The following is a 27,594-nucleotide window of genomic DNA, read 5'->3' on the forward strand; positions in this document are numbered from 1 at the left end:
GTAGCGGTCCGTGCGACATCGAAGCTGTCAGAGCCTCTTAGAGAAGCTGCTCCTCTGTTGGACCAGTGTGGGGGGGGGGTGGAGAGGGTGGTCAGGGTTATCAATGATAGATAACAGTTTGTTCAGAGACCTCCTCTCCACCACAGCTTCAAACGTGTCCTGTTTGCAGCCGATCACCGAGCCAGCCTTCCTGATCAGTTCGTTCAGTCTGTTTGTGTGGACAGGAGAGAAACGTGCTCTGGTTTATTGGCGTTTCTCCAAACCAATCACAATCGGCTTGGCCGAGCAGAGCCACGGAGCTTCTGCAAAATAGCCTCGGGAAGGAACTTGTTTTGGTGGAACATGTGTACATTCAAAAGTTGTTTTAGTTGTACAACAGAAAACTCCGATTGGACAGATAGTCTAGCTAGCTGTCTGGATTTACCCTGCAGAGATCTGAGGACCAGGTAACCATAGTCCTCAGATTGGACAGATAGTCTAGCTAGCTGTCTGGATTTACCCTGCAGAGATCTGAGGACCAGGTAACCATAGTCCTCAGATTGGACAGATAGTCTAGCTAGCTGTCTGGATTTACCCTGCAGAGATCTGAGGACCAGGTAACCATAGTCCTCAGATTGGACAGATAGTCTAGCTAGCTGTCTGGATTAACCCTGCAGAGATCTGAGGACCAGGTAACCATAGTCCTTATAAATCGATGGGAGTTTAACATGGTAACACAAAGGAAGCCCAAGGTAAGGTAATATCCAGCCTAAATGTCGGAGCAGTCCCAGAAGTGGAAAGTCAAGGATCTATACAATAATCAGTGTAATGATGAATCTGTAAAGGCCCCCTGCCACGCTTTAAGCCACCACACAGGTGTTTTCACTTTGCCTGATGGGGCTTTTCTGTTTGGGTGTTCAGGCTGTTTGATTGACATCCCCCTCACTCTCTTTGCTATGTCTGTTAGGGCGGGACAACTTAAACCTTTATCATCTTAATTTGGACTGTATGGTGACCTCACGTGGTCCCCAGGGTGTTTTTTTTAGTGATTTTGTTCAAAGGCTTGGAAGCACCTCTGATAAAGTGGTTCCTTTTTTATCCCTTAGTTTTAGACCTTTTGTAAATGTATAGGCTACAGTGAAAAATAATTTGGTCACATTTATCTTCATTTGTCATTGATCCATCTTTTCTTAACTCTACTCGAATTACAGTCCAAATATTCTTTACTAACTCTGAACTAAAGTCTCCAAACTGTTGTACAGTATTACAAAAATACAAACATTTGTAAAAGTACGTTTTTACACTAAATATGTCACAGCATGTAACGAGACACCATACATGTGTTTTGGACACATTTTGTTCATATGTGAACATGTGAAACTCTATTTTGAAATGCTGTGAATCCTCACTGTTCTTCTAAACCAACTTGTATTCCACATTCAATTTCACGTTCTTCTCTTTAAATAGGTAATTAAAATCAATTCCCCACACTCCTAGGCTACACCTGACCACACCTTAAACGAGGGCCAAACTCCTCCTGTCAGCCTCTGAGAATCTAATTATTCTCCATCCAGCAGGCACCGCGCTCACAGCCGCCGCAGAGGTTTCCCCTCAAACTGGCAGCTGCGACCAGCACAACGCTTTGAATGTTGGTGTATTGATACAGCGTTACATGTGAAAGGGAAGATGAGAAGTGTTCGGTTTCCAATCCTCTTAGCAGCATTATGCTGAGCTTTGTTCAAGCCCTGACATGCGCTGCGCCCTTGTAGCTCTCCAAAACCCGGAGTCAGCATCTCTGCGCCCGTTACGCACAGCTGGACGGACTGTCCGCAGCCGGAGCTACAGGTAGGACCCGCACCGCCACGCACTGCACACAGCTGCTTTCTGGATTTTATTGTGTCTTATATTATTATTTTATTGCAGGGTGAAGGAATATAGATTAGTGGTTTGTTACATGATAATCCGCGCTGGCTTCAATTAGTCTACTCCGCAATTAGATCTCAACACGCCCTTTTTTTTTTTAGTCACAGATTTGGTGATTTTTTACAACATGGACATCTTAATGCATAACGGGTAGGGTTAATTAATGTTTCGTTTCCTGCACGCGCGCATTTAATCAGAATCCACGCGTGCGCTCACGCTAAATATAATCAGAGGCAATTTCGGATTTAATTGCTTCATTGTGAAGCAAGTCCGGGTTTTTTCTTTCTTCCCGTTTTAATATGTTTAATGTGTCTTCAATGCACTCCTGTTTTGTGAGAAGCCAAAGCCTGTGTGATTATGTAGCCATAGTAACAGGTGGCTGTCTGCTTCCCCCATCACCCCCCACCCAACACACGCACTTCTCTTCAGTAGATCTGCCTCTGCAGCTATGCAAACAGAGAGGGCATATAAAATGCACATATTCATGATGATGGGATTTTCTGAAACTGCTTTCTGTTTTCAGTCCTTCCACAGGTTGAAGCTGCCCGCTGTATAAGATGAAACCCACTCTGTGTACGGGTGTGTGTCTCCTCCCTGGCAGCGGAGTCTTCTCCCCACATATCGGAGCTGTACGTGTCGAGGAATAGCCATGCATCTGGCATAACTTCCTGTTTGGAGTCAAGAGCGCGATGGCAATGCACAAGCACTTGCCTCACAGGAGGAGACTCAAGAGCAGTCGCGTCCTCTTCCTCGTCTCAGGTGTGCTGCTGTGTTTGGTCTACACGCTGACTCTGAAGGCCAGGCTGTCAGAGCCCCGGGCCTCCCCCCAGACGTATGACGCTCTCGGAGCAGAGGCGGGTGATGTAAAGGTCAACATTCGGGAGGTGGTAGCATCCAATGAGACGGAGGAGGAGGTTGTCTCACCTGAGAGCACCACACCTCCCCTGGTGATGATCGTCAACAGGACAGACATTGAACAGTGTATCTATGTAGATCCACAGCCCCCCAAACCTCCTCCACCGCCAGAAACCACCGCTGCTCCCCCTCGGAGGAAGGGCGATTACCCAGAGGACATCTTCTCAGTGGAGCAGCGACAGCAGGGATGGGTGGCCCTGCACGTCCTCGGCATGATCTACATGTTTGTGGCACTGGCCATCGTCTGCGATGAGTTCTTTGTTCCCGGGCTGGAGGTCATCACCACCAAGCTGCAGATCTCGGACGACGTGGCCGGGGCCACCTTCATGGCGGCCGGAGGCTCCGCCCCGGAGCTTTTCACCTCCCTGATCGGAGTCTTCATCTCCCACAGCAACGTGGGCATTGGCACCATCGTGGGCTCGGCCGTCTTCAACATCCTGTTTGTGATCGGCATGTGCGCCGTGTTCTCCCGGGAGATGCTGCACCTGACCTGGTGGCCGCTCTTCAGAGACGTCACCTTCTACATCCTGGACCTGATCATGCTCATCGTCTTCTTCCTGGACAACATGATCCTGTGGTGGGAGAGCATGATGCTGGTGCTGGCCTACGTCAGCTACGTCAGCTTCATGAAGTTCAACAGTCAGATTGAGCATGTGGTCAAGAGCCAGATTAACAAGCACATGAGCATCGTCAAGGTGTGGACCGCAGAGGAGCCGGAGAAGGTCAGTTGGTGACGCAGTTTTGGGGTCAAAGAAGTAGCTCAAAGATGGATGTTGTGGTTAAATATATCTCAGGGAAGGGTGCAATACAGAGATGGGCGATATGGAGAAAATTCAATATCAGGATATGTTTGACCAACTACATCATTGCCAATATTGCCACAGTATTGTGGGGTTAACTTTTGACAAAAAATGAGATTTTAGATAATCATCAATAATGTGCATATAATGACTGAGTGGGTGAAGGTAAAGTCAATAATAGAAAAGCATGGTAAGTTCAGAAAACAACAACACTTTACTGAAATACAGCCTTTAAAACCAGGAAAAGACAACGCTTAGACTACAATTTTCAGAATTTAAGACAATATCTATTCTAATATATTGATGCCGGTATAATGTTGACATATTGTCTGGGCCTAATGCAATTTGCAATGATTTAATTTGCCTTTACACTGAGGTTGTAGAAAACAACCCTCTGCCAGTCTGTGTCCATCAAAGGGGATTTAATAAATAAATACAATGCTGCCTCAGTGTCACATCAGTTATATGACAGAACACTCAGCTTCCCATTCAACATCGGTAACTCCAAATAATTGATTACAGCCGCAATATGGCTCCTTCACTAATTTGCAACTTCAAATAAATCTAATCTATGCTACACTGCAATGTTTCCAGTGATGATAGTGTTGGTTTTCACAGTGACAGTTTTTTTTAAATTGGATTTTTCTGATCAGTTATGTGTCTGTTGTCGAGAGCTTAAATGTTGCGTTGTGTCAAATGGTTAAAAGTAGAGACAAAAACGATAAGTCGATTAATTAGACACAAAAAGAATCAGCAATCATTTTTGATTGACAACAATACATCCATGGTTTAATTCATTTTAAAACAGAAATACAAAAGATTCACTGTTTCTAGCTTTTTAAATGTAAATATTTGCCTCTTTTTTACATTAAACGGACTGTCTTTGGGGTTCTGGATCATAGGTTGGATTAAGAAAGCAATTTGAATATGTAAACTTGATCATGCTCTGAGACTTTTTGTAGACCAAACAATCAAGAAAATATTTTTTTGTTGTCTTCCCTACTTAACATCAACATTACACCGCATATGTTCCTGATATTGATATATTCTACACCACCAATTTGGCAAATCACTGCACAATCAAATTAGCTGTTCCTTTGATGTTAAAGGGTAACTACCATTTTTATCAACCTATTTCCCTGTGTTTTTGTTTGTAAGTGACTGATGGGAACGCCAATCTTTGACATTGGTCCAGTATTATGCATGTTTGCCGCATTTGGCAGCGGCGAAATAAGCTACAGTTTGAGTTAATAGGGCAATTGTCCATCTTGTATTTACCTTCCTATAAGTGCTCCTTTTGCCACTGACGGACTCAGATTAATATTCTAAGGGTCTGACAACATTATGGAAAGGATTTCTTTAGAGATAAACCATTAAAACCTCTTTGAGACCTTTCTGTTTGACCAGAACCATCTCTGAAGTCGCTAGCGCTAAACCCACCAGACTCCATCTAAAAAAACAATACTTTTAACGTGTATGAAGCCGACATATTTTTACATAAACTATGTATTTATTTAAACCGAAACTACAGTTGTGATGGGTGGAAAGACGGCTTTTCATAGTTTTATTTAGTTTCTGCTGACCGTTTATTTACATGGGGTCATGGCAGGTTAAGCGAACGCGATTTTGTGGATGTTTTTATGATCAAAAAAAGAATCTTACTCTTTAACCGAAAGGTTGAGCTCCTTAGAAATCCTTTCCATAATGTTGTCAGACACTTAGAATATTAATCTGAGCCTGTCAGTGGCTAAACAAGCCCTAGTATGAAGGTAAATACAAGCTGGACAGTTGCCCTATTAACTTACATTGTAGCTTGTTTCCCTGCTGTCAACTGCAGCAGTCTCGCTTAATACTGGACCAGTTTCAAAGATTGTTGTGGCCATTAGTAACTTAGACACAAAAGCATGGGAAAATAGGGTTCAGGTTGTAAAAAAGACGGGAGTGACCCTTTCAAGTGCAAGTTGTTCTGCAAAACATCAGGAAAAAACTCCTTACATACTCAACATGAAGGGGTGAATGAACTCAACAGCTGTTGATTTTAAACCATTGTGCTTTTGTATAACCCCCCCCTCAGCAAAAAGAAAACGTACAGTAACCAGATGTAACAAAACACAAGACACATGTCTCAGCAGAGCTGGTATTACCAGACATTCAGACTTCCATCTGTACACAGTATATTTTCTGCCTTTCATCTCCTCCCAGTTGGGACTGCGGCCTGCTCGGATACAGTGGATGAGGGGCAGTGGTTTGTGGGTCTGAGCAGACGACAGCCTGTATTTGTGTAAAAATCCTTTGATCCTGCTGAACAGAAAGGACTCCAGGTGTCACACACAACGTCACTCTGCCACAGCCCTGAAATACCAGTATGTGATGTTATTAATTTAGAATGAAAACTAAAAAAAAATTGCAGAACACCTGCAGACCAACGGCTTCCTGCAGCTGACAGAAAGCAGTAAATGTCTGAGCCGGTAATTAACATGCAGCCCTGCGTTTCAGCCACATTCTTCAATTGGCCTGAAGCACGTCTGCAGTCAGTCTGTGCTGCCACATTAATGGGTCTGAATCATTGGAATTTCAAATTTCAAACACCTTCCTTTTTGAGTGTTTACAGTCTTATCTCTGCATGGTGTCCAGAGAAGGATACCTGTAGAATACAGGACGCAGGGAGCGTTCAGGATCACGTTGCAGAGACTCGGGTAGATATCGCTCTGTTTGTTATAAAGCACATACGAGAGATTTGAGACAATGTATTTCATTATATATCTCTATGTAAAACAAAATCAACTAAACTAGAATAATAAAATTGATGTAAAATGAATATTCTGTCCATCGCATCGGTGTGATGTGAATCATTTTTTGCCAATTAACTGGTAACAGGTTTTATTTGGCTTTACAACTCATACAACTCCCTCAGGGTCTTTATGCAATTTGATATATATATTCTGTGTAATAACCACGGACGTGTTCCTGACATAAACTATAATGTATCATGTTATCCATCTCTCTGATGTTGCTCAGACCGCCTCCTGCTTTAGAGTCTAACTGCATGTCAAACCTTTGCTGCTTTATCTGTCAGTGATGGAGACAGCTGTGGGGATGTTTGCATGTCCCTTAATGCGCCGTGAAATTATTTTTTTGATTCGCCCACAAACAGAGGGGACTAGATTGCTTCATGTACCATATTGTGATCAAATCTCACAAACGTGCAGCTAAATGACTGATGGGAACAACAGTCTTTGACATTGGTCCAGTTTTAAGCAAGATCACTTCAGACGGCAGCGGTGAAACAAGCTGCAATATGAGTTAATAGGGCAATTGTCCAGCTTGTATTTACCTTCATGAAATTGCTCATTTTGCCACTGGCAGGCTCAGATAAATATTCTAAGTGTCTGACAACATTATGGAAATGATAACTTCAGACTTAAGTCTTTAAAAGCCAGCGCTAAACCCACCCGACTTTTAGCCACTATATTCTCACATGTAACTCGGTAAACTTTGTGTTTATTTCAATCAAAACTAGAGTTGCGTTGGTTGGAAAAGTGGAAAGACGACCCCAAACCAGCTTTTCGTAGTTTTATTTTAGAATAAAGTGGGGGTTTTTTGTGTAAAAAAGGAAAGGTCGACCTCCTTAGATATCCTTTCCATAATGTTGTCAGACACTTAGAATATTAATCTGAGCCTGTCAGTGGCTAAACAACACGTATAAGAAGGTAAATACAAGCTGGACAGTTGCTCTATTAACTTATATTGTAGCTTGTTTCCCCGCTGCCGACTGCAGTGATCTTGCTAAATACTGGACCAATGTCAAAGATTGTTGTTCCCATTAGTCACTTAGACACAAAAACACAGGAAATAGGATCCAGGTTGAAAAAACCAACCGCTAGTTAACTTTAATATATAAACTTTATTTCAGACCCAAGGGGCTCCATATCACAATAAGAACATACACAAACACAAAAATACAAAATACAGATCCTTCCACAATGTTCAGTGTCTAATATACAAACATGTTCCCCAATGGTTCCACAGTCACATGTGGAAGAGAATCGGACAGAACTGCGTACAGGGTTAACCAAAACAGTGATTATGTCATTTTCTGACTTAGATACCCTACACATAAATCTATACATCAGGTTAAAACAGCAGAGCAGGTAGGTACCCCAACGCTGAGAAACACATGGCTTGCATTGGAGCTTCTTGGAGCGCTCAGCAGCCTCATGCTGTCATTATAAGCCACTATGAGTTTTCTATGCTGCCTTGCTCATAATGACACCACAGGTAGGCCGTATACAAAGGTGTATGATAAGCTACAGAGCAGGTACAAAGCACATGCTGAACTTACGACACTGCATGTTCGCTTGAGCATACTGCTTCCAACGCTGTCTATAGATATCCTTATCATCAGAAAGGTCATTTGCAATAATATGGCCCAAATATGTCTCTCTGCACACCATAGTTGCAGTGCCAGACAGATAGACGTCAGGGAAGGCTGACTGTCTGTCTTCTCTACTTCTGATAATCATGATCGTATCTTGTATCTCATATCAAAATCAGCACCATACTGTTTGCATACTCTCAAAAGCTGTTGGTTTGACAAAAACGGGCATATTGATTATTTGACGATTACTTGTCATCCACTCTGTGAGGCAAGAGCCTGGGAGACGTTTGAGCAGTCGTTCCAATAAAGAAAAGAAAAAACAACGTCAAGTAAAAGACTCCCATTTGCGTGAAGGTTGGACAATCAGGATCTGGAGATGGGAATGCGAACAACTGCATGTGTGATGCAGAATATTTGCACAGTTCAGTTTAGGGCTTTGCAGATATGTGAGGCTAGATATCTTCTTACATTTTGAATATGATGTTGACTCCGTGGTGGAGCAGGTGCACATGTACTGACAGGTTCATTCCTCAATGCTGAGGTCCAAGTTTCAAATCCGACCTGTAATGATTTCCTGCATTTCTTCCCCCTCTCTCTCACCTAACCGTCCTGTCAAAAATTATAGGTGGAAAAGCCCACAACATATTCTTTAAAAATAAATATGACACAAGTGTTGTCTTGTCCTGGTTTTAAGGGCTGCATTACAGTAAAGTGATAGTTTTCTGAGCTTACCAGACTTACTAGCTGTTTTAATATTTGCTTTAAAGCAACAATAGTCAACCCTACTATATTGACAGTGATGTATTTAGTCAAAAAGATTATGATATTTGATTTATTTTTCCGTTACGCCCATGCTCTAGTTCAGTTTTACAATGGAACAAACAACACCCCGTATGCATGTACACCCAACCACTGAGATGCTGCTAACTGACTATGTTGTCACTGACTTCACAGGATAGTGAACCTCCACCAGCACCACCTCCCGCTGCTCCCTCTGCTGCTGCTGCTCCTCCTCCTCCTCCTGCACCAAAAGCTAAAGATAAATCCAAACGAGAACCTGAACCGCCTCAGAGCTTACCTCAGCCCATCAAACCCTCATCCGAGCCACCAGAGGACAGAACAAGACTCAAAGTAGGGAAAACTAAACGTATTATTGTTGATGTAATCTTGGTTTGCTAGACCTTCCTCCACAGCGCTGCGGAGGAGGGTCTGGCTAGTCCACGCAACATTCCAGGATGGGAGAAAAACTTGCTCTGGTTCATTGGCATTTTTTCAATCATCTATGGCGCTGGACAGAGCCACGTTGCTGCTTGTTTTGGTGGATCATGTGTACGTTCAAAAGTTGTTTTAAGTCGTGCAACAGAAACCTCCGATTGGACAGATAGTCTAGCTAGCTGTCGGGATTTACCCTGCAGAGATCTGAGGACCAGGTAACCATAGTCCTCAGAGTCCACCAACGTTTAAAATTCCAAAGCGGAAAGTAACGGACATCCGACGGAATTTCTGGTGGTAATCCTGGAAGTGGATCCTCGTTGATGTGGGCTGGAGTTAGATTCATGTTATGTTTTCATTTTGGTTGTTAGAGCTTCCCCTTTACTGCACCTTGATTTTCCATGCTCATTTGATTTACTCAGTAAATTGCTCAGTAGTGTTGGTAATTGTTAATTATATATATATATATGTTATATATATATATATATACATATATATATATATATATGTTATATATTAAACTTAATTATCCCCGAGATTCTTGCACCCATGGAAAATAACTTGATCACTGAAAAGTCATTTTAACTTTGAAGCTGTAAAGGCCTTGTATACAGTTCAAATTAGCATTTTAATGTGTTAAATTCACTTTTAGAAGTCTTAAAGTGTATGATTTTGTTGTGTGCTGTACATCCAGTGAGAATTTAAACCAGACCTACCGTTGTCTAGGTGGAAACAATAGAAATATTTCAAACAATGTCTCATTATTTTCAGACTAAGGTTGACAAAATCAGCCTCTCATTTCTAGCTGACAACTGTTTTTTGCACGGCTTAAATTACAACTGACACAGGTAGATTGTATCAGCTGTAGCGAGCTCATGGAGCCAACGTTAGCTCCATGAATTGAATTGTTTTTAATGTCTCCAGCTAACTCGTATTAAAAAAAGAAAAAAGAACTCTGTAAAAGTGGTTTTAAATATGCACTTAATGGCTGCAGATATGATGATGTACTAAAGACTAAGGCTAAAGCAGGTCCCAGGCCAAAAGTCAGCATCCAGTTAAGGATCCATGTAGAAGATAATATTATTATTGTGGCAGTGTAAAGCTATTAGTCCTATAAGTAAGACATAGAAAATGTAATTAGCTGTTTTTTTTTCATTCAAATACAACCCTGTTTGACTGCTTAGTTTACATACTTGTTCTCGTTTTTTTTTAAATAGCAAAAACAATATACTGTATAAGAAAAAGTGCTCACCTTTAACATTACAAGAGAAAAGGCTGTTAGGATGAGGGCTAACCGATGTGTTTAGCAAATGTAACAAGTAAGGAGCTGAACATCCACACACGTTAGTGAGTACGTGAGTTGAATATGTAACAGCTGCAGTTTGATTTCTGACTATATGTCTCGTATACGTCTATATGGCCTGTAGGTGCGTCCCATTCTGCAGCGAGGCGGCAGCTCGGCGTCCCTCCACAACACCTCGCTGAGGAGCACCATCTTCCAGCTGATGATCCACACGCTGGACCCTCTGGGAGAAGGTAACGACCAGAACCAACCACCAATCATTAGGATTTCTGCAGCAATGACATCTAACATGCAGCCTGGTGGGCAAGGTGTTTGTAATAAAGAGTTTAAACACACCCTTTTTTTTATTTATTTTTTTAATCTTTTTTAGATTTGATCTTTAAAAGTTTTTCCATCAAGTTTTCAGGCACACGTGAAGGGCGAAACTGTCCCCCGTGGGCTGCCGTAGTGATTTAATAAGGGACAGCTTATGGTGTCAGAGAGAAAAACATTTTCATAGTTTATCATAAATCTGCAATTGCAAAATACAGTTTAGAAAACAAAGAAACAGATCAAACAAACTTAATAAAAGAAGATAATATGACACGCCATTTAATAAAAACAAGTTTTGTGTTTTCATTTTGTCATTTGATCTCAACGATGGGCAAATTACTTTTTTTTGATTTTCTCACATCAGACTTTGCTCTCTTGGCCGTCCACCTTAAATTAATGCTGTCCTGTTATTTTTGTACCTCATCCTTATAACATCCCAGTGATCATTTATTGTTTATTACATTGATTATTCTTCTATCAGTTCATCTAATTACTGTTAGACACAAAAGCAGAAAATCCAAACAGCTGAAGCTGGTGAGTTTCTGCCTTGAAAGATTAGACGATCGATACGTTTCCTGTCGAGGGACCATCAAACTAAATGTTCCAGCTCTAGGATGCAGCGACTCAGCTCTGTCCGTCCTGTCCCTTCCTGTAAGTCAGGGTAGCGTGACGAACCGCCGCGACCTTCAGCCCGTCCTCAAACTCATCGGGTCGTTGTTCCTTCGCTCTCGCAGCACTCGGCCACCACTTATCCTTAATCAGCTTTTCAACACAGGATAATAAAAGCTGGATAAGAGCCAGCGTGCTAGCAGAACAAGCTCTTTATCTCTCTGGAGCAGGTGCAGCAGTGTTTCATCACCGTGGTGAACAGTCAGCATCTTAAACATGAATATTCATTTTGATCTCAACCACACCTCTAAAGTCTTCCCAACTGGATCTTGCACTGTTATCTGGAAAAGGCAGGCGTTTGGCCCCTTCCCTACTTTCTACCCCCCTACCGCTGGCGCCCCTTCCCCGGTTCACACCCATATTTGAACTCAAGCTTCATTCTTTTGTCAACTTCCGACCTGTAAAGTTTACTGACTGCATCTTGCATGGTTGTGATGCTATCGCGTTGAAAAGAGTCTGAAACACCTCGCAAATTCCTCGAATCAACCTCCGTGGTAGTTCCCACTGCAGTAGGTGTGTTCAGGACTCCAATTTGCCGTGACGACACACACACGCACACACAAGGGGAAAACAATACCAGCGTCGTCGAGGGTGATAAACCACATTAATGTAATTTTTCCCCCCGGGTCGGACATTAGCACTCGCCACCGGCTAAATGTGGGTGTGGGTGAATTTGACGGCTGGTGATGCTATTAGATCGTTTGATTATTAGTGCTCATTAATGCAGATTTTTACTGTTGGTGTAGTTGGTTAAGGTGGAGCTCATTTTGCACCACATTCTGAAATTTGGTTTTGCATTACTTGCATCAATCTTACCAAAAACCAGATGTAGATATGTGCTTATACTGCCTACGTTGTTGAGTCACTCTTAATCACTGCTAGAGGCCTAGCCCCTGGTCATGCATGTCAAGTTTCCTTAGTTTTTATTCCTGTGCAGATATTCATTACAGCTTGAAAAATGTCTGACAGAAAACGTTTAGGTGGTCTGAGCTAAAGGTATTCTTTCAAGAGCCACCAAAAAAGGGTTTGACAGTTAAACTCATTCTATGTGTATTCCCCAGTGTTGCTGCAAGGCAGGGGCAGGGGCGGGCCTAGGAGGGGGAGCTGTTAGGACCAATCAAATTGTCAGGGCGGGCTTTATACAATGATGGACAGATGATCAACAGTGAGGTAATGGGGAACGCGAGCAGACGCGTGGGACTGCGCCCGCCCATGTCGCCCTGTAGCTGTAATAAAGGATATAGCTAATGGTTGTAATTCACCGTGTGTTCTATTAACACATCCATGGTATTAGCTTATGATACATCCGAGGGATATATATATAGATATATATATCTATATATATATATAGCATATGCTGTAAAGGCTGTAACGTTGATGTAACGTCATTAGTGTTTCCCAAACTACTGGGGCTATCGGCCAGTAGCTAACATCAGCTGTAGCTAACAGTTAATTTTTGTTGACCACTATGCCTCGCTCAACATACGTCACATACTCCTTTGCTCTGATTGGTTGTAGGTCTATCCAATTGAGTGCAGAGGCAGTTTTGGTTGAAAGATACCCCATAATCACAGCCCAATGGAGCAGCTACAGACTCATATTCTGATCAGAATCTGAGTATGACTGACGTCAGGCTATTTGTCTTATTGTAGGATTTCTCTAACTGAAGTTAAAGGGAAGTAAAGTGGGAACATCAATGACGTAAATGCAACAATTTACTCACACAAAATACTGACAAACCATTTGGAAAGGCACAGACAGATGATTTCTGTCAGCTTGAGTGGACACAAGATGGAGACACATAAAAACCAAATAAGTCAGATGGAATTAAAATGGTTGCTGTGGGTTTCCGTCCATAGAGGCAGCCCTTAGAGGGGCCATGAAAACCCCCGGCCCGAGGAAAGGCAGAAGAGGTAAGCACAGCAACACGATGTTGCGTCGCCGTTTCCTGTCGTGTGTCTCGTTGTGATTGTAGTTCACGTGTGCATCCTTGAGTTCAACCCTGTCAGTAACTCAAACAAAAGACCAGTAAACGCATTCGGTGTGCATTTATTTAATTACAATTTGGAGATTGAGGAGCAAAATTCTTTGATTTTAAAGTTTAATTTCATGGTTTCACTAAGAATAGATTAAAAAAAGGAAATTTCTCATTCCATATTTGTGGTGCATGTAATTGAAGGAGACTGATAATGTTGGGTATTTGGTCTGCTGTGTATCTCTGCCAATCAGAGACGTCCTTTAATGGTGATGTCAGAGGGGAAGGGTCAGTACAGAGGAAAGGTAAGACCTTCTGTGTGTTGTTGTTGTTGTTGTTGTTGTTGTTGTTGTTGTGGTGCTCTGTGCGATCTGATTCTGTCCTGCAAATGTTTCTGAACGTGTTCTGAATCTTGTATTAGATTATGGTTTATGGTTATTATGGTTTGTGTATCGTTGATGGTCGTGTGTTTTTTGTTGTTGTTTGCATCCAGTTGCTTCTGTGTTGTGTTAAGATCACTGAGCTTTTTTTTTCACACACTGGCTGTTTGGAGAAGAAGAATTACAGTATGTGATTCTTACAGCATCTTAGTGTGTGCTCATGGGAGCCTTTAAAGCCTCGATGATGATGTGGTTTTAAAAGGAGTGTTAAAGGATTCACGTGGGCTTCCTTTTCAATATGAATGTTTTGTTTGTTAGCACAATCAGAAATAAAGGGAACATACAGTAAGCTATAATAACAATATCTTACATTTTCCTCCGACATTCGATGGAAAAGTCTCTGTACTAAAGCAAGCATGTGTGAAGGCCATGATACTTTTTATTCATTTTCTAATCTGAATTTAAAAAGTCAAGAATATGAGGAGATGTACACTGTCCCACTGCTTTGTACCAAGATTTTGTCTGCGCCAAAAAAATATTATTTTGCTATTTTATAGAATCTCTTCTGAGGAAAAGAATAGAAACATTGATCACATGTGTGTGTAGGTCTACGTTTGGCTGTGGGTAATTAACTAAAGTACTTGGAGCGGTTTGGTTTCATAGAGGCTTGTTATTCTACACCGATCTTTATAAAATGGCCAGAGTGTGAGTATAAGGGCAAAGGCATGTGGACTTGGCTAGACAAAACTGCTTGTGGACGAAGACGTATGTCTCAATTAATATAAAATGGACTCATGTTGATATATGAGCGATGATTCTCTTGATTGCAGCAAAGAACAAAGTAAAGCCTCTGAACTTCCCAGTCACGAGCAAATTACAGAGCAAGTCATATCACCGCCACTCTGAAGGTGAGTTGCATGTTAGAATTTAACACTTTCCTTTGTTTTAAGGTGCACTCTGAGATCTCGATACAAGCCCACGGTCAGATAAGGAGACGGATACCAACTAGTGCAGTGCCCGTGCAAAACGATTGCTTGGCCTCCGGTGTCGCTGCTTGCAGCTTTCTCTCTCTGTGGCGGGAGAGGAGAGTCCCACGTCGCCGTAACCTTTATCAAAATGGTTTATTCTGTACGGTGGCCATTTTCTTTGCAGCAGCAGGTCAAATTCCAGATCAGGAGAATGTCCAACTCCAGTTTTAACCCCCCAAAAACAGCATTTAGAGTTGTTTTCTGTAATACTGACCGACTATTTATGCTAATGGTGAAATTCTCCACATAAAATGTTAAGTGTTTACAACTAAAGAATCTTTAGAATCTGTTTAATCTGTAGTTCTGAAGCAGCCTAACCTAAAGGCTAATATCATAAACATGCTACATAATATAATAATATACATAATATATGATATTTAGCAATTTATTGAATAGTAACGTTTCAAATCCAGTATTGTTCCAACCATGTTACTGCCTCTAAAACCACATTATCTACTTAAAATATATTTCAAGATCAAATACATAAATAATAAATAACATAATAAATTAAACACATTAAACACAAATAACATAATACATTTTTAGGAGTTGTTGAAAGTTTAATTCTTTCCATTTTTGACAAAGGTAGCTTAGCAGTTTCCCTCTGCCGCCAGTCTTTGCATTAAACTAAAAATGTTGTACCAAACCCACAGAAATGACATTTATATTGATTTTCTCATTTTAAAAAAGGCAAATGAAGACAAACAGGCATGTTGTGTAATGTCTGAGAGGTTGGTTGTCGCTCATCGGAGATGGTTTGGGGGTTGAAGGAGGTTGTTCTCCACCCTCAGCGGAGCCTGTCGGTGGGCGGGTTTGTGCGACTCAGTCTGGAGTAATGAGGTGCTTCAGAGTCTGATGTACAGAGCAAAGTGGGGCTGCAGGGAGTCTGGAGAGGCCTCAACGAGCCTGAATCAATCAGCCCGAGGATTAACATACGTGTGTGTGTGTGTGTGTGTGTGTGTGTGTGTGTGTCTGTCTGTCTGTCTGTCTGTGTGTGTGTATGTGTGTGTGTATGTGTGTGTCCCTTCTCCATTAATAAAGCATGTTTACCTCCAATCCCTCCCACTGGCACGTCTTACTGGACACCACAGAATAATAATTTTTCAGCTCTATTATGATTTGTATTGTCTCAAAATGTTGAATAATAAAAAACACTTCCTGTTAAAGACTAAAAAAAAAAATGAAACAAGCACCAACACCTTTACAAGATGATGCATTGATTAATTCTGGAGAAGGTATCCAGGAGTTTAAGAAAGTGTTGGGAACGCTTACAAAAAACAGAGACCCTTAGAACTGTTGGAAAGAGAAAATTAGAAATAGTGGGTTGTGTTTACTTTTGTGTTATCCTATCATTATTATTATCCATTAATAGGGTTCCTGACTAATGCACATTATTGTTTTTTTTTCCTGTTCTAATTAAGTGTAAAGCAGCTTTAGTCAAACTATTTAAACTACATCTTCCTGTTGTCATAGTTGACATTAAGACAAGTCAAGTCAGTATAATGACATAGACATGGAAAAAGAGACGACTGATAACTTACAGTAATTGGAGTCCTCCATGCAGTATCTGCTGCTTGTATTTGTTTGTTCATTCTGCGAGTTGTTCCTCTTCGTCCAGATGGTGATTGCGAGCCAGCTGAGCCGGCCAGCGTTGCCGGGGCGCCGGCGGCCGCTGGAGCCGAGCCGTCCACCTCCCGGCCTCAGAAGACAGAAGAGACGAGCGAGAAGACGGCGGGCCAGCCAGACGAGTCAAAGGTACGCAGAGGCAGAGCCGGCCATAACCAATATTCTGCTCCAGGCATGAGTTTAGCTGTTTTTGTTTTGGGTTTTTTTGACATTTTTGTTGCTTTTTTCAATGTTTTTGTTACTTTTTTTAAACAGTTTTGTCGCTTTGTTAACGCTGATGTTTTTTTTTTTTTTGCGTTTTTTTTTTGTTGACACTTTTTAACTTTTTCTTACGTTTTTGTCCCTTTTTTCAACACTTTTGACGTTTAACACTACGTAACACTAACTTATTAACTTTAGTTTTACAGTTATTTTTGGAATTTATGGTCAATAAACCTCATTTGTAAGAAATTATACCTAATGTTTGAGAAATTATTTAGACAAAAATTAAAGGAATTATTTAGACTTATTATTGATGGACAATCACAGACTGGAATATGTCAACTTTCACTATTTCAAAACCACTTTAATTTGTTTTCCAAATGCTATAAAACTGAATAAGACTTCCCAACATTAATGAAAGTAGAGATTTGTACTTGCCAAAGAGCGTTATGTGGAATCAATCATGTTATTTTGGGTAATTAAAAATAACATTGATATAGGAAAACGGGTCAATTTGACCCGAGGACAACATGAGGGTTAACCATTTGGACTGCCGGGCCCCTAGCATTTGCCTACACTACCTATGCCAGGGGCCGGCCCTGCAGGGAGGATCTCAACCGGATGACAGCAATATTGAAAACGGAAGCACTTATTCACTATACATTTTTTAAATTATCTTTTGATCCTCCAGTTTTGGAGTCATGACTTTTAGAAGCCCTTTTATCTCTGACCATATGACCCTTTTACTTACATTTACTACTCACTAAGTTTTCTTTTCCCTATATCGTGTTGAAAACACAAACCAGCTGCTGATGTGATGTTTGAAAGCAGAAACATCTTCATCAAGAAGGGAAATTCAACGTCTTTCACCCCCCCACCAATTCACTAACCCCTCATTTTTGTGCCTTTGCACGAGTCACACGCTCTGATACCTGATAATCCTTTCTCGAGGGAAATTGAAGGCGAGACGTTCAGCTCGCTAATCAGCATCTCAGAACAGGGTCAACTAAAGTGCTCTTACAACCCCCCCCCCCACTGCATTTTAAGTGGAATCACAAGCACAGAGAAATTTCAAATGTGTCTGGTTGCATTATATAAACAAAATGTTCTAAGTATTTATTAATATAAATAGCACATTATGTACAATAACCTCATGTTGCACAGCTTGTAGGCCATGAGGAGTAAAGGAAAAACCAATAATGGAAATAAGTTCTAAATATGGAGAATTGTACTATATCCTGACAGTGTCTTTTTAATGCAACCGTTAGGAGTCACTGAAATCAGAAATGTTCATTAAAAATGAATGCCCATCAAGTGTTGACGTCTTGAGGATCTGACACCAGGCTTGAGTGCTGCAGACCTGATGTTGAGAATTGTGTAATGGATATGTGGAGTGAAACTAAGTTGAAAAGGCCAGTGGTGGGGGACGTTTGACATAGTCTACTGAAGTAAAAGTACGCATACAACACTGTTAAAATAGTCCAAAAAAATCTGCATTAAAAATGCATGATCAAGAAAAGTACTTAAAAGTATTAAAAGAAAAAAGTATGCAACTATATATTATAATACTTGAGTGAATGTTCTACATTACACAACTGCAAGCAGACATCGTGACTTGTCAAACAAAGATCCTGATAAAAAAAAAAGATTAATTGCTGCATTGCATAAGCTACTTTCTAAAAATGAGCAATTGTTTGTTCCACCTGTGTTTTTCCTGCTACGAAAAAGGGCAAGAGTGCTCTGATATTAATGAGGACATAAAGATTCAGGTTATTCCAAAAGTAAAACAAAATGTAGAGTACAGGATGGACCGATTTGTCTCAGGGAGGCGCCCAGGTAGGTAGGCTGGTAGCGTGGGCGCCCATATATAGCGGTCTACTGCTTGATGCAGCGGGCCTGGGTTCGACTCCGACCTGCGGCCATTTGCTGCGTGTCATTCTCCCCTTTAATTTTTTTTTAAATACCGGCTTACGTTGAATCCAGAATATACATAAGTTCAGTGTCAGTGTAGCACAGCGGTCCTCAAACACATCACTCAAAGCTCTTTATATGGTTTTTATTCTAGGTAAAAGGTCCGGAACAATTGGCAATAATCAAAAAAACATTCTGTGCGTTTTTTGAGCTTCATGCAGTACAAGTACATCAGTATTCTTAGCTTCATGTAGTAGTTTTGTCGCCTTTTGATGTTTTTAGCCCCTTTTTCAATGTTTTGGGGACCAAACTGTCTTGCCGTTTGGTCCTGATGTTGACCTTGGTCCGGACTTTGAGAGGCCCTGGTGTAGCAGGTCAGCCTCTAATAAGTTTAACTTTTGTTTTTAATTTGACAGCAGAGACGGGGAAACATGCAGATCATGTTTCTGATATAATTTCAAGTGAAATTCAGCCTTCCTTACGTGACCAGTTTCCCCAGTATTACGGTTCGTAATAATGAAATCGGTTCATGCATCTGGGGGACGTGAAGTTTGGGCATGACAGAAAGGTTTGGGGGAACCCACTGTGTTAGAACAAACAGCCTTTGTTTCACCAGTGGGCTCTCTCCTGCAGGCGGCAGCGGGGGGGTCAGAGGGCTCGGAGGGCAGCGATGAAGACGAGAGCAGCGGCGAGGAAAGCGGGGACTCCGGTGAGAGTGAAGGTGATGACGATGAAAGCCAGGAGGAAGAGGAAAAAGAGGAAGAAGAGGAGAATGAACCATTGTCTTTAGAGTGGCCCGAAACCAGACGCAAGCAGGCCACTTATCTGCTCCTGCTGCCCATCGTGTTCCCGCTGTGGCTCACGCTGCCGGACGTCCGCAACCCGGTGAGTACCAGACACATCCAGAGTACTTACTTTAGTTAATTATTTCCATTTTTCTGTAACTTTATACTTCTACTCCACTACATCTCAGAGACGAATATTGTACTTTTTACTATATTTGTCTGACAGCTTTAGTCCAGTGATTACCATGTATCATGTAGATGTGTTGATTCAATTTGAATCAATTTTATTTTATTTATAGTATCAAATCATAACGTCAGTTATCTTGAGACACTTTACAAATAGAGAGTAGGTCTAGACCACACTCTAATATACAAAGATCCAACTATTACAGTAATTCCACCCAAGAGCAAGCATTAGTGCGACAGTGGCAAGGAAAAACTCCCTTTAAGGCAGAAACCTGGGACAGACCCAGGCTCTTGGTAGGCGGTGTCTGACGGGGCCGGTTTGGGGTGTGATGAGCAGTGGCAATAACACTTACAATTAAGATAATGGAACAATGACTATAAATAGTAGTTGTAGTAGTTCATGGCACAGCAGAGCCCCACAGGGTGCAACAGGATGCAGCAAGGAGTGACAGGTCACTGCATAGCAGGGAGTGCAGAAGGACCACGGTGACAGCTGCAAGTAAACGCCCCAGAACTAGGTTAGTATTTCTGGCACTGGCACAATGCAGAGAAGCTAATACAGGATAAATATGATCTCTTTTCTTAGTTCTTGTCAGAACACGTGCTGCAGCATTCGGGATCAGCTGGAGAGTCTTGAGGGACTTATTTGAGCATCCTGATAATGAAGAATTACAGTAGTCCAGCCTGGAAGTAACAAATGCATGGACTAGTTTTGCAGCATCGTTTTGAGACAGGATGTTCCTAATTTTGGCAATGTTACAGAGATGAAAAAGGCTGTTCTTGAGGTTTGTTTTAGATAGGCGTTAAAGGATATATCCTGATCAAAAATAACTCCTAGATTTCTGACAGTAGTGCTAGGCCAGGGCAATACCATCCAGAATAGCTACTGTAAATCTTTGGATAATGATGTTTGGAGGTGTTTAGGGCCAAGAACAATAACTTCAGTTTTGTTTGAGTTTAACATCAGAAAATTGTAGGTCATCCATGATTTTATAACTTTAATAAATGCTTGAAGTTTAGCTCACTGACCTGTTTTGTCTGGCTGGATTGATAAGTATAATTGGGTGTCATCCGCATAACAGTGAAAGTTAATTAAGTACTTCCTAATAATATATTGCCTAAAGGAAGTATATATAAGGAGAAAGGAATTGGTCCAAGCACTGAGCCTTGTGGCACACCATGGCTAAATTTAATGTACCAGTAGGATTTATTGTTAACATTAACAAACTGAGATTGCTCTGCGACAAAGTACTTAAACCAGCTATGATATGAATTTTGGAGAATCCGTGCTTGACATCTGAATGCCCATTGAGCCCAATAAACGCCAAAGTCTTGTCTTCGGTTTAAACTTTTAATTATGTTTCTACGTTAAAGAGGTGGCATGTTGAGCGATTTCCCAAACATTTCCCAAACATTTCCCATTCAAGTCTATGATAATTTTTTTCACAGTTTTTTGCAGATTTCGTAAAAAACGCGCGGCAAATCTCGTTGAAAAGTCATAGCACACCATTCCCGATCATTACACACGTTTCGATGTATTTTGTGTGCGTGTGTTGACAACGCTTCGGGACTAGTAGTGGGACAAAAATCTGGCGGAATAATAATAATAAGTATGGGCAATAATAGTCATTGTGCAGATTGCTGCTATTGAAGCACATCGGCACACTGAACTATAAAAACCTGACAAAAAAAGACATTTACCGTAAATTATCATAAAGTGTCAGTGTCGAGTCAAGTGTTAGTGTCCAGGCATTTATGTGAGTCCAGGTGTGTGTGTGTGTATGTATTGTCCTCTCTGCCCTATTAGCATACCAAATAAACATACTCTGACACTAACACACTCATTTATTGGCAGACATGTTTTGATACTTGCCAAATGGTGTTCAGTACTGCAGATGCTGAAAAAAACAAAAGATTTTTATATTTTGGCTCAGTGCATCCTTTGTGTATGTCTTTATGTCTCTGAAGTTGTTGTTCGTGAAGGGGTTGATGCACCAAAAGAACTTTAAGAAAACGAAAGGTATAAGCTTTCAGTTTTGGGAAATAAACCAAGGTTGTCATGCATATAAATCTGTCTAACATGTTTCCAGATGTTTACATCCCAGGTCATAATGTTCTGCGGCAGATTCTCTGAACTTGTTTTGTCTTTTGCAGGCGTCCCGACGGTATTTTGTCATCTCCTTTATCGGCTCCATCCTGTGGATCGGAGTGTTCTCCTACCTGATGGTGTGGTGGGCTCATCAGGTTGGTTGACACTTAATCATGTTTTAAGGAATTTAAAAACCACTGCGACATTTGTGTTTGGTACCGAGTGTGGAAAATGTCTCATGTCTTTCCACGTCTCTGTGATATGAGTGCTACTTTTCAGTAGTATTGTAAAGCCAGCAGGTAGGGCTTAAAGTGTTACGGTGCTTCCTTTTGATGGATTTTAGGTGTGTTTTAGTCAGTCACATGATCATAAACCTTTTTTTAGAACCCAACTGGTCAAGTACAATTCCAACAATTGAAGGAAAGGTTTTAGGAAATTCATTTATTTACTTTCTTGCCAAAAGAGAGATGACAATATCAATATCACTCTTATGTCTGTACAGTAAATATGAAGTTGCAACCAGTCAGCTTAGCTTAGTAAGCCAAAGACAGAGACTGGAATCTGGGGAACGGCTAGCCTAGCTCTGTCTAAAGGTTGCAGAATCCACCTACCAGCACCTGTAAAGCTCATTAATTAACAGGTTATGTCTTGCTTGTTTGCTTACCCCCTGCTACGTCCTGCTACACCCTGCTATGCCATGCTACGTCCAGCTACGTTCTGCGGTGCCCTGCTATGCCATGAACCACTAAAAATTACTATTTCATGCCATAGTTCCATTATCTTTATTGGGACTTTAATTGCCACTGTTCATCACACCCCCAACCGGCACCGTCAGACACCGCCTACCAAGAGCCTGGGTCTAAAAGGGAGTTTTTCTTCGCCACTGTCACACTAAATGCTTGCTCTTATGGGAATTACTGGAATAGTTGAGTCTTTTTTTTAAAGAGTTTTTTTGGGGCTTTTCCCTTTTATTATATGGACAGTGGATATACATGCAAAGGGGAGAGAAATGGGGGATGACACGCAACAAATGGCAGCAGGTCTGATTCGAACCCAGGCTGCTGCAGGACTCAGCTTACATAGCAAACGCGCTTACTGGGTGAGCTAGAGGCCGGCCCAGAATAGTTGGGTATTTGTGAATTATAGAGTGGTCTAGACCTACTCTATCTGTAAAATGTCTTAAAATTGTCTTGATAACTCTTGTTATGATTTGATACTATAAATACAATTGAATGGAATTGAAAATGGAACGGAAGTGTGAAAATGACACGTTGTGGTTTTACGGAGGACTTTCTGGAGTCTCTGCTGGTCATTTGGCAGAACGAAAAAACTATTGATTTTCATTAATTCAATAATATTCTAAATAAATAACCAATATAATAAAAATAAAAAACAAAGGCTAAGAGTTTAGATGCTTTTCTGAAGGGGGCACAAACACCTGTTTTAAATCTTTCTTGTGGAAAGGTGGGGGAGACTATTGGCATCTCAGAGGAAATCATGGGCCTGACCATCCTGGCGGCCGGGACGTCCATCCCTGACCTGATTACCAGCGTGATCGTGGCCCGGAAAGGTCTGGGGGACATGGCCGTGTCCAGCTCGGTGGGCAGCAACATCTTCGACATCACTATAGGGTGAGTGACTGCAACACATCTCTCTCTCTCTCACACTTATAATTATACATCATTAATAAATGGCCAATTGATAGTTAATTAGACTTTAGTTTATGTTAAACAATGAAATGATGAAGTATAATGTTCACTAGTTATTAGTAATGTTACAATTTTTGTTATCGGATCATTAGTTTAGTGTATTATAAGATTATAAATTGATATAGTTAATACTTTGTCACTGGTTAATATTTGTTTTGTAAACCATCTAAACACATTTGGATGGCTAAGTTAAAGTTGCAACTAATGTTTATAATAATTAGTTAACAATAAGGTTTATAAAGCATCAAGTAACATTTGGCCTCATTAAATATTTTTTAACAATGACCATCTGATTATTTGTGCGATGATAATATCTTAATGTTTCTAGATGCTTTACAAAGCCTTAAATATTAACAAGGTGTTATTAACATCAGATGCAACTTCATAATAGTCATACAAAATGTTTATTTACGGTTTATAAACAAGTTCTTAATCATTAACAATATTAATATAATGTACTAAATGTTATGAACTGGTCAACAAACTGTTTAAATACCATACGTTCTAGCAGGATTAATAATACCTATTAACTTATGTTTAAAATAACAATCAATTTAGCATTTATTAGCAATTTATATATTAAAGTGTTCCTCTTTGATGTTGACTGATCAGATAAAGTGTGTGACCTGTGAACTCTCTCTGGTTTCAGCCTGCCGGTCCCGTGGCTCATATACACGTCCTTACACAACGGCGAGCCGGTTACGGTCAGCTCTAACGGGCTGTTCTGCGCCATTGTGCTGCTCTTCCTCATGCTCCTCTTCGTCATCATCTCCATCGCCGTGTGCCGCTGGAAGATGAGCCGAATGTTGGGCTTCACCATGTTCGTACTGTACTTTGTGTTCCTCGTGCTCAGCGTGCTGCTGGAGGATCGCGTCCTCACCTGCCCCGTTTCCATCTGAGCCGCGGGGCCTCGCAGCACGCGTACGCTCGGACGGGACCAATCCTGTCTGCAGGACGCGTTAGAAGAACCGAGCCTGGAGTCCAAAGGCTGACCTGGAGCACGCTAGGGGTGTCCCCGACTAAGAATTTTCATAGATCAGAATAGTTAAGTCTTGCATATCGCCGATCATTTTCGCAGTTTCAGCTCAACTAGAAAAGAAGTAGCAGCAAATATCTCTCTATCACTATCCACATTCATATTTAGACGCAACAGATGATATCCAGCTATAAAAAAAAGCCAGAAAGTTGGAAGTTAGGAACGGAAGTACAAAGAGCCGTTGCTATGAAGATGATACACCGTCTCGTTGCGTTGGTGGGAACTGGCAGCTTTCAGGACGCTGCAGACCGGCGCGTTGCAAGTAGCTGCAGATTTCAGCTCGTCTCGTAGCGAATCTTTGCTCGGGACTGGGCTCTCCGCCTCGGCAAAGATTTGACTGAGACTGGCAGTTGAATCCCGCTCCTTAGATCGACGCATCGAATGTACGACTATTCGGGGTCACCCCTAGTAAGGAACACTAAACGAGCAGTGATTTTTAAAGGGAAAAAAAGATCCACCCTCAACATAGTTTAACATTACTAGTCTGTGATCTTCAACGTTTTCCAGCAGCTACTTTGTGATAACGGTGTCCAAAAAATGTACCTTCCGCCATTTTATGCGTCTGAATTGTGTGAAATGTATTCACAATACAGTACGCTAAAAAAAACCAGTGGAGTGATTTCGAACACAACCGTGTTTTGCAAAATTATCCTCTGCCTTCTCTACTTCAGAAATTGGGTTCCTACATTTCCCAGAATGCATTTATGCAATCCCTTTGAGAGTAATAGGTAATTATGCTGCATTCCAGACACATGTTTTAGCCCGTAAAGTTACGACTTCAGGTTACGACTCACGACTTGCAAGCGTTCCAGGCAAAGTCACAACAAACCCTTCTAGCTAGCGCTAGCTAATGCTAGCAATTTCTAGTTGGCGACATATTTTGGGCTTCATTTAATAGGCATAACCTGTAGTAGGCACAATTGTGCGTGTATTGTTTTGATTACAATGTGCGGAATTACTTTACGTTGCCTATTTATTTCTACTTCTCACCTTAATCACCGGAGTCTGTACAGCATCAACAGGGGTCCCCACTGTTGTTTATGGGTGTGTGACGTGTGACTAACGATCTGCTAGGAGTTCACAGGTAGTGAGCTACGGGTTTGACTGTCGTTCCAGGAGACTTTCACTGTTTAGAAGGTTGTGAAAACACGAGTTACGGGTTGCCTGGAACGCAGCGTAAATCTTAATGGAAAAAGCAAAGTGTGTAGACGGTGTAATCAGGTTTCGCAGTCAGGCTCAAATCTCGGTCACCGCAGTAAGTCATTTTGCTCTGGAAAAAATAAAAAATAAGCTGCAACACACTAGCATTGTGACACAAATCCAGGGTTTTTCATGCGTAGAGAAATTATTGGCGCCCCTTACCAGCAACTTACCAAACAAGCGCTGAACAAGCAGAACATAAACTTGAATGTTAGCGCTAATGTCAGTTTTATCTCTAGAGTCGAGCTGTACCGGACTCCTTTAAATATTATTTATAAACCAGTTTTGTTCATTGGGGCTTTATTTACTCAAGCATAAAATACCTTTTTGTTTATCAAAATGTCAGAAATAACAGGTAACTGTAAAGATTTCTGTAGGTAACACAGACTCATTTACTGTACTCATACTGGTCATGCTCACTGTGGTGCATAATGACCCCCCCCCATCAAAACACCCACATTCATTGTTTCAGAGCTCCCACACATTTTCACTCCAAGTGCACTCTGGCTTTGTTTTACAAATCTGTTCCGTTAGCTATGGAGGGGAGAGAGAATAGGGCTGACCCAGAGCTTCACACGCATTCAAGATAATTGCAAACAGAAAAAGTTGTAAATGTGTAATCTGTATTAACATCATATGCCAACAATGATCTGATTAATAATAAAAAGCTAGTGTGTACTTTCTCTTTAAACTTATTACAATGCTTGCAGTGCATTTGTCTTTTCCCTGGGTTTAGAAATGAGTTCTTTCACCTTTTCTGCCATAGTAGCAGCTAGGCGAGCATTATAACATAATTATATAATTATAGCGTTAGAACGTTTGTCACGGAAGTAAAGGCTGGACTACAGTAGAGCTGTTTGGAGCAGGTTGTGAACAGTGTTTTCTGTTGGAGATGGTACGTCCCTTTGGGGGGGGACTTTGGGCTTTTTCACTTTGACATGCACAAAAAGATATATAATACAATAAAGGAAAGGGGAAAAAACAAAAAGCATAATATGAACACTTTACCAAACGGTTTTAGATATGTTTTCTGCTGTAAGAGTCCTCTGTAGCTGCTGGAAATATCTGGATGGGACTGCACAATTAGCTACAACAAAAATAAGAAAAGCACACAATCAAACTGAACCAGAAATGCAACGAACACAGAACATCACCACTGGCTGTTTTAAAAGAGTTTTCGAGTGTCGAGTTTTCGTTTTAATATTTCATGATGTTGATGAATGTTGAATGTTGGTGACTTTAACACGTTAACTAAATACACTACAGCAGTGAAGGTTTCAGATTTACTGCGCAGCAACTTAAAACTGCTGGACGCAACTTCAGTTTCGCATGTTCAGTATTAACTCATGAAGTCAGTTCTGTGTTTAAAGTCGTGTTTGTTCAGTGTAGAAAAGAAGGTTTTTGTGTGAACAAATATTTCATTTTGTCAACATAACTGTGGTGGAGACAAACTGTGATTGTGTGTGTTAGCTGTGAGAAAACGGTGAGTGGTGTCACATTGTCAGACGTTACGGTCTTGTTAAATGCTCTCGTTGGATTAAAGTGGATGCAAACATGTATTATTGATAGGAAAACTATCAGCATTTCAAATTCAAATTCCATGCTGCAATAAATTATTTTTTTAACAGTGAACTGGAGTCGTGTGTGAAGTATTATCGGAGAAACAAGTGAAAGTGGCATCTAGTATTAGGCACTTTAGCATGCTAATGTTAACAGAAAGAACGTTACCACGTTAGCATTTGGTATGTTGCTGTTACCATGCATACAGTTCGCGTGATTACACGCTCCATTCGCTCTGGTAACTGGTAACGCCGGCAATAGCTCCAGACTCAGAACCATGATAATTGTGGACCATACATATTTGTAGAAATTTCATCATGGCAATGATTTTAATAGTTAGATCCACCGACATTGCTTTCCTCATAGTCATAACTCAAAAGTTACTACTTTAACCCTTGTGTTGTCTTCCCGGTCGAC

At 41.1% G+C, this 27,594-nt stretch overlaps 1 protein-coding gene across 3 annotated transcripts; it reads left to right on the top strand.

Moving 5' to 3' along the window:
* The first annotated feature begins 1,528 nt into the window (after nt 1-1,528).
* Nucleotides 1,529-27,249, top strand: LOC116693487 (sodium/potassium/calcium exchanger 1). Of its 3 annotated transcripts, none has more exons than XM_032522491.1 (12): nt 1,529-1,824; nt 2,426-3,539; nt 8,950-9,126; nt 10,635-10,743; nt 13,351-13,404; nt 13,721-13,771; nt 14,677-14,754; nt 16,493-16,629; nt 19,246-19,497; nt 21,738-21,827; nt 23,137-23,303; nt 24,031-27,249. In XM_032522491.1, the coding sequence occupies exons 2-12, from the start codon at nt 2,592-2,594 to the stop codon at nt 24,278-24,280; spliced, it is 2,313 nt and encodes a 770-aa protein (XP_032378382.1). In that variant the 5' UTR covers nt 1,529-1,824; nt 2,426-2,591; the 3' UTR covers nt 24,281-27,249. The 3 variants fall into 3 exon arrangements, with proteins under 3 accessions (XP_032378382.1, XP_032378384.1, XP_032378383.1); XM_032522492.1 differs by lacking the exon at nt 1,529-1,824 and adding an exon at nt 1,835-2,052; XM_032522493.1 differs by lacking the exons at nt 13,351-13,404; nt 13,721-13,771; nt 14,677-14,754 and having other exon boundaries at nt 1,534-1,824.
* The last annotated feature ends 345 nt before the right edge of the window (nt 27,250-27,594 follow it).

The sequence above is a fragment of the Etheostoma spectabile genome, chromosome 1 (assembly GCF_008692095.1).
Source record: "Etheostoma spectabile isolate EspeVRDwgs_2016 chromosome 1, UIUC_Espe_1.0, whole genome shotgun sequence".
NCBI lineage: Eukaryota > Metazoa > Chordata > Actinopteri > Perciformes > Percidae > Etheostoma > Etheostoma spectabile.